Source organism: Monodon monoceros, unplaced genomic scaffold (genome assembly GCF_005190385.1).
Source record: "Monodon monoceros isolate NGI ecotype Baffin Bay Population unplaced genomic scaffold, NGI_Narwhal_1 Super_Scaffold_6, whole genome shotgun sequence".
In the NCBI taxonomy this organism is placed as follows: domain Eukaryota; kingdom Metazoa; phylum Chordata; class Mammalia; order Artiodactyla; family Monodontidae; genus Monodon; species Monodon monoceros.
The window spans coordinates 51,652,838-51,665,106 of NW_021703783.1; the positions used below are offsets into that span (position 1 = coordinate 51,652,838).

Below are 12,269 nucleotides of genomic sequence, written 5' to 3' on the forward strand. Positions count from 1 at the left end.
ACCCCACGACAGCCAAAAACAACTGTAAGAGAAAATTCGAATCTGCTGCAGAAATCTAATCCACCGTACTCCGAAGGATTTACTCAACACAGCTGCCTCGCCAGACTACAAATCCCAGCATTCAGGCCTCCCATGGAGCCAATGAGGAAGCTACAAGTTCCTTCAGCCAATCATATCTTGACCCAGTGTAACGTGCGGACTGAATTCTGGGATTTGTGGTTTTCACGTGGCAACTTGCACCATCGTGGTTAAGGCAATGCAGGCCACGCGTCCAATTCAGAACGAAAGCTCCTTCTAATAACTCTTCTGTTCGCCCCGAGTCTAACCTGTTAATTAGCTTTACTCCTAGGCCTTATGCGCCTTAAAAATCGTAATCTTTTTCTCTTACTGTCGTACAGGAAAAACAAGTTATTTTCGGATGAAGGTATCCTCCTCCCACTGGCCCCCAATCCTTTAACCGCCGCTTTCAAGTCTCGCGAGAACAGCCCCTTTTGGCCGTTGTCATGCCTCCTGAAGGGCGGGTCACGCGAAGATTGACACAGGCTTCAGCCAACAGGATTGTCCTTTACCTAGCGTCTCAGCAGCGTGCGTGGGGAGACTTCCTTGAACCCTGACCTCAGCTTTCCGTAGCGTCTCGCGTCTGCCGCGCCCTCCCCCGGAGCGAAGGAGGCGGGTTTTGGCCTCTTGCCTTAGGGAGCGAGTGCGGAGGGAGTGGGAGTGGGACTGTCCCGAGTGGAAGTGGCTGCCTCTCCGGAGAGAGCCTGCTGTACTCCTCGCTGCTCATGAACTCGTTTTCCGGCGAGCAGCGCCGTCGTTAGGCCGGCCCCCTAGCCTCTGCTTCCCCCGGGACAGGCCCACGCCTCGCCGGGGAGGGGGCAGCCCGTCCAGGCGCCTCCCTTGTCAGCGTCTGCGTCGCGCTGCGACCCTGGAAGCGGGAGCCGCGGCGAGCGAGAGGAGGAGCCCCAGCGGCGGCGGCGGCGGCGGGCAGCAGCACGAGCAGCGCCGGCGGGCGGGATCGAGGCCGGCAACATGGCGAGCGCCTCGTACCACATTTCCAATTTGCTGGAAAAAATGACATCCAGCGACAAGGACTTCAGGTGAGGCCGAAATCCGACCCTCAGCTCCCCTCGGGGTCCCCCATCCGCGGCCCTGGCCCTCACACAGGCCTTGCCCCACCCCTTTGGCCTTAACTGGTTGCTCGGCTTTGCGGAGGTCTCCAGGCCACCCTCCGCTCCCCGATCCCGGCAGGTCCCTTTCCTCGCCCACCTTCTAACCCCCTTCCCCCGTTCTTTCCTCTAGGCCGTTGCCCGTCTCTGGTCCTAGGCCTCTTCTGCGTCCCCCACCGCATGCTCTGCCCTCCCAGGACGTGACTTTCGCGTCCCAGGTAGCGTGAAGGAGCGAGATCACGCACCATTGTGAGCAAGGGAGTCGCTCTACGCTTGGAGACCCGGAGGCCAGGCCTACCCGCCGGCCTGCCCGAGGCGCTAGGCCGCCCTGCTCCCGGGGCCAGAGCTGCTGCTGCTGCCCACTCGGGGTCCCAGCTGCCGCCTCCTTTCTCGCAGATGTGAGCGGGCCTAGGTGCATTCAGCTCGAACGATTTGCTTTCTTTTCCAGCCCTTCGGGGATTGGGCTATAAACTTTCTTTGGATTATCCCTTTCGTCAAGGTGGGAAGAAGGTGGAGGGGGAGCCAGGAGGGTGGAAACTTGACTCGTAGGGTTTTCCCGCCAGCATTCCTTGTCATTTTCCCTCGTCAGCCAAAAACCCAAGCAGGATCTCGGGGTTTCAGTCTCATTTCTTTATATCCAAAATTACTGCCAGAAAGGTGAATTACTGAACCTGAAACAAAAAGGTGCAACAAGCAAATGGGTCTTATTGAAAGGAGTTTTCTAATATGGGGATGGTGAATGTGAAGGTTTGTTATAAAGTTCTGTTCCAGGAGACTTGTACGGTTGGTTCCAAACCTTGGTCACATGCATATTGAAGAATTGTTATATTTTCACGGGTAATCTTGGTTTCTCTCCCTCTTTTTTTTTTTGCACTACAGTAATTGTTACATTCTTTCCTTCCCGCCTTCTATCCCATCACAAAATCAATCAACTCCCGATCTAATTAGCTTTTTATAGCTTGGATACTTGTTTTGTTCTCTAGTGGTTTTATTTTCTGTGCATTTTAAAGGGAAGAAAAAATAGTCTTCAATTTAAATTGTGGCTGACGGGCTTATTTGGTTTTTTTGTATGAACGGTACGTTTTAACATCTGAAAACACGCCCAAACCTTATGTACTGGGGAAATATTTTTTGATTTGTGAAAGGAGAACCAAGAAAAATGTAATAATCTGTTCCTAATTAAATTAATATGCTGGCATATTAAAATAGCCAATGAAATACATTTTGGTTCTGTGACTTCATAGCCAGAAATGATTCTCAAAAAGTTTTGCAATCTAGGGAGTTTTTAAGTATTGTATTCAAAAGTTTTAAAATTAGTTTGCTAATAATAAAGGTTCGAGTGTTCGTTTTTGGAAGAGATGTGTTTATTTTGGGCATTAATATTTTTAGATTTGTGAGTTCTAGGGTCAAAATCAAGATTAAAATAAATAAAAGGTTTTGTTTGTTTTTTAAAGGATTAGAATGCTGTTTACTTCCCTTTGGAGCTTTGCTTGCTCCCAATGCAAGCCATTAAAATTTAAATAAACATTTGAATGGAACATACATAAAAAACTTTAAGTAGGTAGAATGTGTGGTGTGATTTTTACCCCCTGCCATTTCTGTCAGTTTGGCTCATTCTGTAAAAGTACTGACTTTCATTCTGATTGTGTTCAGTTTTAGTCTAAAGATAGGACTTTCCCTATAATAGTACAGTTTTGTTCCACTAGTCAGACTTGTGCGTGGATAATATGTTTAGAATAAAGTCAAGTCATGTGATAATACTGCATATGTGATTATTGACTGAAGCTTTCTTTCTTACATTTCCTCTAAAGGAAAGGTAATACGTACGTGCTTGAGGAGTTTTTTGTTTTTTCTAATTATATGGAAGAGTAATGCTCTGATGTTAAGGTACACTAGTGTTGAACTTGATAAGGATTTTCTACCAATTTGGGCTTGAATAAGTTAAAACATTGCTTGGAGGATTACTCCTAAAAATGTGATACTGATAATATTTTTAATAGTTGGTGAATATTATAGAAGATATGCCTAAGAACAGTAAGTGACTTCCAGTAATTTGTCATTAAGATATTTTTAACAACTAAGTTTTTAAGACTTAATACGCTCAGACCATTCAGTAATAGACAAGTCTTGGGAACCAAAGCACTATATATATTAAATTACTGACACTTAAGAGATTAATTAAAATAACGTTTGCGGTCAAGTGTTTTGAAGATTTTTCCGTATTTGAATACATGTGTTCTATTTTTAAATGATGCTTTCGAATTTCTCGTTAGAAATTTATTGTTTATTTTGCTGTAAATATCATAGTTATTGTTACATGTTTTAAAATACCTAGTGCTAGAAGGATCTTGAGGACAAGATTAACGTTATAGAAAATCTAACATGTGCAGACCACTCTACCTTGTGCTAAGGGGAGAAGAAGATATTACATCCAAAAGAAAGAAAAAACCATTTTTCTCATGGTGGAATCCAAAGGGAATATGACCTACCAGTTACAAATATGGGTTCTAGTCCTGTAGGATTCTTTGCTGTGTACTATCTGATATCTTGGACAGGCTACTTAGTTTGGGATTAAATTCACTTTTGAGAGACTTGTACATGGGTAATTACAAAAGGTCCCTTATAGGCCCAAATTTTCAGGTCTCTGAATAACTAAATAGATTTTTAATGTAAAGAAGGTAAAGAAATGGATGCAGACTTCAAAATTTTGGAATGTCAACGTTTTTAAAGATTTTTTTTTTTTTTGGTAGGACTTAAATTATAGGCGCAATTTATTGGGGGGAAAAAAACCTAGTGTCCTTTTTTCTTTCATGTTTTAGTGTTCTTCGAAGGTAGGATACTATGGTTTAGTGGCAGTAAGTAGTGATTCTGTAGATAACAGAATGAAAACTTTAATGTGTATGAACAAAGTGAATGCTGCACCTATAAATATTAATACTGAATATTCAGTGGGTTGAGGTAACTAATAAGGTTCTGCTTTTATTTCATATGCTTCATCACCAGCTTTTATTTTCATATGCTTCATCACCAGCTGAATTCCAGTATACCAAGGAATCAAGAGCTAAAAAAATTTTTTTACTGTTCTTTTATTTCTCTGTACATAATTGTTAATGCTTACTGTGGACTTTATACACTTGATCCTTACAACTTTAGTAAAGTGGATACTAGCAATCTCTGTTTCAGCTGAGGAAACTTCAATCTGGTGATGCTGAGTGCTTGCCCAAGGCCAGTTAAACAGTAGTAGATCAGGGATTTCCAGATACCCCCAGAGCATGAACTTTAAACTACCATATTCTACTTCTGCAAGCTTTTGACTAGGGTACATTAAGAGTAAGACCTTAAATTTCAGTTCCCTCTAAGTTAGGCTTAGGGAGTATTTTGTGCTAGAAGATTAAATAATTCCCTGAGAGGGACGACAAAAAGTTGAAGATAGTGCTTGCCTTCAGTATTCTCTGCATGCTTGTTGGGTGGTTAAGGCATTTGTAAAAACATAAATAACCCAGGGCAGTATGTAGTGTTCAGGCTTAAGTGGCAGAGAAGATGAAAGCAGGGAGATTCATTCATGTTCAAGGAGTGATCTGAGCTAGGTCTTGAAGTTCTAGGTAGGTGTGAAAGCACACAATACAAACAGCACTCTTGGGGTGGGGATAGGAACGGTAGGGACCTTGTCTTACTGAACTGGATCCTCCACTTTATTCAGTGCCTTGGCCATGTGGGTTCTCAATAGATAACTTGTTTTAAATTCCAGAGTTAAAAAAGCATGTAAGGATTGGGGAAGTTTAAGAAGTCATTGTAAAATCTACCAATCTATTATTTTTAAATGCCATTTGATACAATCTTAAAATAATTCACTGCATTGTAGAATTTCCTAGCTTGATTATGGTTTATGTCACCAAATATATTTATGTGTTTTGACTATTGGAAGGCATTTGCCCTTGGAAACTGTTTAAAATGCTAATAAAAATCTCGGGCCTGTTACAGAATCATCAGTTTTCAGAGTTGGAAGGGAGCTTAGAGATCCCATAACATAGCTGAAAGTACTGTATGGGCATTTACAATAATGTAACAGGAAAGACTACATTATCTGGACTGCTTGTGCTTGAAGAAAAGTAAGTTTAATCCGAAGAAAAAGATTTGCAGAGATTAAGAAGGTGATTTCTGAGCATTTTCTAAGTTCTTTGTACATTGATGGCATTAAGTTACACGATTTCACTTTTGATTTGGTGGGGAGGGATACAGGTATAGTACTGCTAATGCTCATTATCAGCAATGATTAGGGCTCACTACTGAAAAAGAGGAGAAAGGGACCTCATTGAGGAAACTGAAGAAGAAAGATGACTAAAAATTAGTTTTATTTACGTGAACGATATTAAGACTGTCCCAAGTTAATTCATAACTCTAAGAGAATAAATGAGACAGCAGTGTGGTGTGTACAAGATATATGAAAGATAATTGGTTCACTGGGTGATGCAGTTGGCCCATAGCATTTAGATTTCTGTTGGAAACAAGGGTAAAATTGTGTTTATATATTAAGGGAAGGGTTTTGGAAACCACTCTGTGCAGTACAAAGGATCTATTTCTACCATTATTTTCTTTTTTTAACATCTTGATTGGAGTATAACTGCTTTACAATGGTGTGTTAGTTTCGGCTTTACAACAAAATGAATCAGTTATATATATATACATATGTTACCATATCTATTCCCTCTTGGGTCTCCCTCCCTCCCACCCTCCCTATCCCACCCCTCCAGGTGGTCACAAAGCACCCAGCTGAGCTCCCTGTGCTATGCGGCTGCTTCCCACTAGCTATCTACCTTACGTTTGGTAGTGTATATATGTCCATGCCTCTCCCTCGCTTTGTCACAGCTTACCCTTCCCCCTCCCCAAATCCTCAACTCCATTCTTTAGTAGGTCTGTGTCTTTATTCCTGTCTTACCCCTAGGTTCTTCATGACATTTTTTTTCTTAAATTCCATATATACGTGTTAGCATACGGTATTTGTCTCTCTCTTTCTGACTTACTTCACTCTGTATGACAGACTCTAGGGTCTATCCACCTCATTACAAATAATTCAATTTCGTTTCCTTTTATGGCCGAGTAATATTCCATTGTATATATGTGCCACATCTTCTTTATCCATTCATCCGATGATGAACACTTAGGTTGTTTCCATCTCCGGGCTATTGTAAATAGAGTTGCAATGACCATTTTGGTACATGACTCTTTTTGAATTATGGTTTTCTCAGGGTATATGCCCAGTAGTGGGATTGTTGGGTCATATGGGAGTTCTATTTGTAGTTTTTTAAAGAACCTCCATACTGTTCTCCACAGTGACTGTATCAGTTTACATTCCCACCAACAGTGCAAGAGGGTTCCATTTTCTCCACACCCTCTCCAGCATTTATTGTTTGTAGATTTTTTGATGATGGCCATTCTGACTGGTGTGAGATGATATCTCAATGTAGTTTTGATTTGCATTTCTCTAATGATTAGTGATGTTGAACATTCTTTCATGTGTTTGTTGGCAGTCTATATATCTTCTTTGGAGAAATGTCTATTTAGGTCTTCTGCCCATCTTTGGATTGGGTTGTTTGTTTTTTTGTTATTAAGCTGCATGAGCTGCTTATAAATTTTGGAAATTAATCCTTTGCAGTTGCTTCATTTGCAAATATTTTCTCCCATTCTGAGGGTTGTCTTTTGGTCTTGTTTATGGTTTCCTTTGCTGTGCAAAAGCTTTGAAGTTTCATTAGGTCCCATTTGTTTATTTTTATTTCCATTTCTCTAGGAGGTGGGTCGAAAAGGATCTTGCTGTGATTTATGTCATAGAGTGTCCTGCCTATATTTTCCTCTAAGAGTTTGATAGTTTCTGGCCTTACATTTAGGTCTTTAATCCATTTTGAGCTTATTTTTGTGTATGGTGTTAGGGAGTGATCAAATCTCATACTTTTACGTGTACCTGTCCAGTTTTCCCAGCACCACTTATTGAAGAGGCTGTCCTTTCTCCACTGTACATTCCTGCCTCCTTTATCAAAGATAAGGTGACCATATGTGCATGGGTTTATCTCTGGGCTTTCTATCCTGTTCCATTGATCTATCTTTCTGTTTTTGTGCCAGAACCATACTGTCTTGGTTACTGTAGCTTTGTAGTATAGTCTGAAGTCAGGGAGCCTGATTCCTGCAACTCCATTTTTTGTTCTCAAGATTGCTTTGGCTATTCGGGGTCTTTTGTGTTTCCATTCAAATTGTGAAATTTTTTGTTCTAGTTCTGTGAAAAATGCCAGTGGTAGTTTGATAGGGATTGCATTGAATCTGTAGATTGCTTTGGGTAGTTGAGTCATTTTCACAATGTTGATTCTTCCAATCCAAGAACATGGTATATCTCTCCATCTATTTGTATCATCTTTAATTTCTTTCATCAGTGTCTTATAATTTTCTGCATACAGGTCTTTTGTCTCCTTAGGTAGGTTTATTCCTAGATATTTTATTCTTTTTGTTGCAGTGGTAAATGGGAGTGTTTTCTTGATTTCACTTTCAGATTTTTCAGCCTTAGTGTATAGGAATGCCAGAGATTTCTGTGCATTAATTTTGTATCCTGCTACTTTGCCAAATTCATTGATTAGCTCTAGTAGTTTTCTGGTAGCATCTTTAGGATTCTCTTTGTATAGTATCATGTCATCTGCAAACAGTGACACCTTTACTTCTTTTCTGATTTGGATTCCTTTTATTTCCTTTTCTTCTCTGATTGCTGTGGCTAAAACTTCCAAGACTATGTTGAATAAGAGTGGTGAGAGTGGGCAATTTTGTCTTGTTCCTGATCTTAGTGGAAACGGTTTCAGTTTTTCACCATTGAGGACGATGTTGGCTGTGGGTTTGTCATATATGGCCTTTATTATGTTGAGGAAAGTTCCCTCTATGCCTACTTTCTGCAGGGTTTTTTTTTTATCATAAATGGGTGTTGAATTTTGTCGAAAGCTTTCTCTGCATCTTTTGAGATGATCATATGGTTTTTCTCCTTCAGTTTGTTAATATGGTGTATCACGTTGATTGATTTGCGTATATTGAAGAATCCTTGCATTCCTGGAATAAACCCCACTTGATCATGGTGTATGATCCGTTTAATGTGATGTTGGATTCTGTTTGCTAGTATTTTGTTGAGGATTTTTGCATCTGTGTTCATCAGTGATATTGCCCTGTAGTTTTCTTTGTTTGTGACATCCTTGTCTGGTTTTTTTTATCAGGGTGATGGTGGCCTGGTAGAATGAGTTTGGGAGTGTTCCTCCCTCTGCTATATTTTGGAGGAGTTTGAGAAGGATAGGTGTTAGCTCTTCTCTAAATGTTTGATAGAATTCCCCTGTGAAGCCATGTGGTCCTGGGCTTTTGTTTGTTGGAAGATTTTTAATCACAGTTTCAATTTCAGTGCTTGTGATTGGTCTGTTCCTATTTTCTATTTCTTCCTGGTTCAGTCTTGGCAGGTTTTGCATTTCTAAGAATTTGTCCATTTCTTCCAGGTTGTCCATTTTATTGGCATAGAGTTGCTTGTAGTAATCTCTCATGATCTTTTGTATTTCTGCAGTGTCAGTTGTTACTTCTCCTTTTTCATTTCTAATTCTGTTGATTTGAGTCGTCTCCTTTATTTTCTTGATGAGTCTGGCTAATGGTTTATCAATTTTGTTTATCTTCTCAAAGAACCAGCTTTTAGTTTTATTGGTCTTTGCTATCGTTTTCTTCATTTCTTTTTCATTTATTTCTGATTTGACTTTTATGATTTCTTTCCTTCTGCTAACTTTGGGTTTTTTTTGTTCTTCTTTCTCCAATTGCTTTAGGTGCAAGGTTAGGTTGTTTATTCAAGATGTTTCCTGTTTCTTAAGGTAGGATTGTATTGCTATAAACTTCCCTCTTAGAACTGCTTTTGCTGCATCCCATAGATTTTGAGTCGTCATGTCTCCACTGTCATTTGTTTCTAGGTATTTTTTGATTTCCTCTTTGATTTTTTCGGTGATCACTTCGTTATTAAGTAGTGTATTGTTTAGCCTCCATGTGTTTGTATTTTTTACAGATCTTTTCCTGTAATTGATATCTAGTCTCATAGCATTGTGGTCGGAAAAGATACTTGATACAATTTCAGTTTTCTTAAATATACCAAGGCTTGATTTGTGACCCAAGACGTGATCTATCCTGGAGAATGTTCCATGAGCACTAGAGAAAAATGTGTATTCTGTTGTTTGTGGATGGAATGTCCTATAAATATCAATTAAGTTCATCTTGTTCAGTGTATCATTTAAAGCTTGTATTTCCTTATTTATTTTCATTTTGGATGATCTGTCTATTGGTGAAAGTGGGGTGTTAAAGTCCCCTACTATGAATGTGTTACTGTCCATTTCCCCTTTTATGACTGTTAATATTTGCCTTATGTATTGAGGTGCTCCTATGTTGGGTGCATAAATATTTACAATTGTTCTATCTTCTTCTTGGATCGATCCCTTGATCATTATGTAGTGTCCTTCTTTGTCTCTTCTAATAGTCTTTATTTTAAATTCTATTTTGTCTGATAAGAGAATTACTACTCCAGCTTTCTTTTGGTTTCCATTTGCATGAAATATCTTTTTCCATCCCCTTACTTTCAGTCTGTATGTGTCTCTAGGTCTGAAGTGGGTCTCTTGTAGACAGCAAATATATGGGTCTTGTTTAGTATCCATTCAGCCAATCTGTGTCTTTTGGTGGGAGCATTTAGTCCATTTACATTTAAGGTAATTATTGATATGTATGTTCCTATTCCCATTTTCTTAATTGTTTTGGGTTCGTTATTGTAGGTCTTTTCCTTCTCTTGTGTTTCTTGCCTAGAGAAGTTCCTTTAGCAGTTGTTGTAGAGCTGGTTTGGTGGTGCTGAACTCTCTCAGCTTTTGCTTGTCTGTAAAGGTTTTAATTTCTCCATCAAATCTGAATGAGATCCTTGCTGGGTAGAGTAATCTTGGTTGCAGGTTTTTCTCCTTCATCACTTTAAATATGTCCTGCCAGTCCCTTCTGGCTTGCAGAGTTTCTGCTGAAAGATCAGCTGTTAACCTTATGGGGATTCCCTTGTGTGTTATTTTTCCCTTGCTGCTTTTAATATGTTTTCTTTGTATTTAATTTTTGACAGTTTGATTAATATGTGTCTTGGCGTATTTCTCCTTGGGTTTATCCTGTATGGGACTCTCTGTGCTTCCTGGACTTGATTAACTATTTCCTTTCCCATATTAGGGAAGTTTTCAACTATAATCTCTTCAAATATTTTCTCAGTTCCTTTCTTTTTCTCTTCTTCTTCTGGAACCCCTGTAATTCAAATGGTGCGTTTAATGTTGTCCCATAGGTCTCTGAGACTGTCCTCAGTTCTTTTCATTCTTTTTTCTTTATTCTGCTCTGCAGTAGTTATTTCCACTATTTTATCTTCCAGGTCACTTACCCATTCTTCTGCTTCAGTTATTCTGCTATTGATCCCATCTAGAGTATTTTTCATTTCATTTATTGTGTTGTTCATCGTTGTTTGTTTCATCTTTAGTTCTTCTAGGTCCTTATTAAATGTTTCTTGCATTTTGTCTATTCTATTTCCAAGATTTTGGATCATCTATGCTATCATTCTGAATTCTTTTTCAGGTAGACTGCCTATTTCCTATTCATTTGTTAGGTCTGGCGGTTTTTTATCTTGCTCCTTCATCTGCTGTGTGTTTTTCTGTGTTCTCATTTTGCTTATCTTACTGTGTTTGGGATCTCCTTTTTGCAGGCTGCAGGTTCGTAGTTCCCGTTGTTTTTGGTGTCTGTCCCCAGTGGCTAAGGTTGGTTCAGTGGGTTGTGTAGGCTTCCTGTTGGAGGGGACTAGTGCCTGTGTTCTGGTGGATACGGCTGGATCTTGTCCTTCTGGTGGGCAGGTCCACCTCTGGTGGTGTGTTTTGGGGTGTCTTTGAACTTATTGTGATTTTAGCCAGCCTCTCTGCTAATGGGTGGGGTTGTGTTCCTGTCTTGCTAGTTGTTTGGCATAGGATGTCCAGCACTGTAGCTTGCTGGTCGTTGAGTGAAGCTGCATGCTGGTGTTGAGATGGAGATCTCTGGGAGATTTTCGCCGTTTGATATTATGTGGAGCTGGGAGGTCTCTTGTGGACCCTTGTCCTGAAGTTGGCTCTCCCACCTCAGAGGCACAGCATTGACTCCTGGCTGCAGCACCAAGAGCCTTTCATCCACACGGCTCAGAATAAAAGGGAGAAAAAGTAGAAAGAAAGAATTAGTAGAAGAAAGAAAAAAAGGAAAGAAAGAAAGAAAGGAAGGAAGGAAGAAAGGAGGGAGGGAGGGAGGAGGGAAGGAAGGAAAAAAAGAAAGAAGGAAGATAAAGTAAAATAAAATAAAGTAAGATAAAATATAATAAAGTTATTAAAAAAATAATTATTAAGAGAAAAAACAAAACAAAACCGGACGGCTAGAGCCCTAGGACAAATGGTGGAAGCAAAGCTATACAGACAAAATCTCACATAGAAGCATACACATACTCACAAAAAGAGGGAAAGGGGAAAAAAATCATAAATCTTGCTCTCAAAGTCCACCTCCTCAATTTGTGATGATTCGTTGTCTAAAGGAGGGAAGGAAGGAAAGAAAGAACGAAGATAAAGTAAAATAAAATAAAGTTATTAAAATAAAAAGTAATTATTCAGAAAAAAATTTTTCAAAATACGGATGGATAGAACCCTAGGACAAATGGTGGAAGCAAAGCTATACAGACAAAATCTCAGAAGCATACACATACACACTCACAAAAAAAAAGAAAAGGGGAAAAATCATAAATCTTGCTCTCAAAGTCCACTTCCTTAATTTGGTATGATTCGTTGTCTATTCATGTATTCCACAGATGCAGTGTTCATCAAATTGATTGTGGAGCTTTAATCCACTGCTTCTGAGGCTGCTGGGAGAGATTTCCCTTTCTCTTCTTTGTTCTCACAGCTCCCAGGGGCTCAGCTTTGGATTTGGCCCCGCCTCTGCATGTAGGTCGCTGGAGGGCATCTGTTTTTCACTCAGACAGGATGGGGTTAATGGAGCAGCTGATTCCAGGGCTCTGGCTCACTCAGGCCGGGGGGGGGGGGG

At 40.0% G+C, this 12,269-nt stretch overlaps 1 protein-coding gene across 1 annotated transcript in view; it reads left to right on the plus strand.

The window, feature by feature from the left end:
* The first annotated feature begins 677 nt into the window (after positions 1-677).
* Positions 678-12,269, plus strand: part of CAND1 (cullin associated and neddylation dissociated 1) — a 63,609-nt gene continuing 52,017 nt past the window's right edge. Inside the window, exon 1 of the mRNA XM_029206196.1 lies at positions 678-1,097. Within this exon, the coding sequence (XP_029062029.1) occupies positions 1,030-1,097 (68 nt within the window). The 5' untranslated portion in view covers positions 678-1,029. The remainder of the gene's footprint in view (positions 1,098-12,269) is intronic.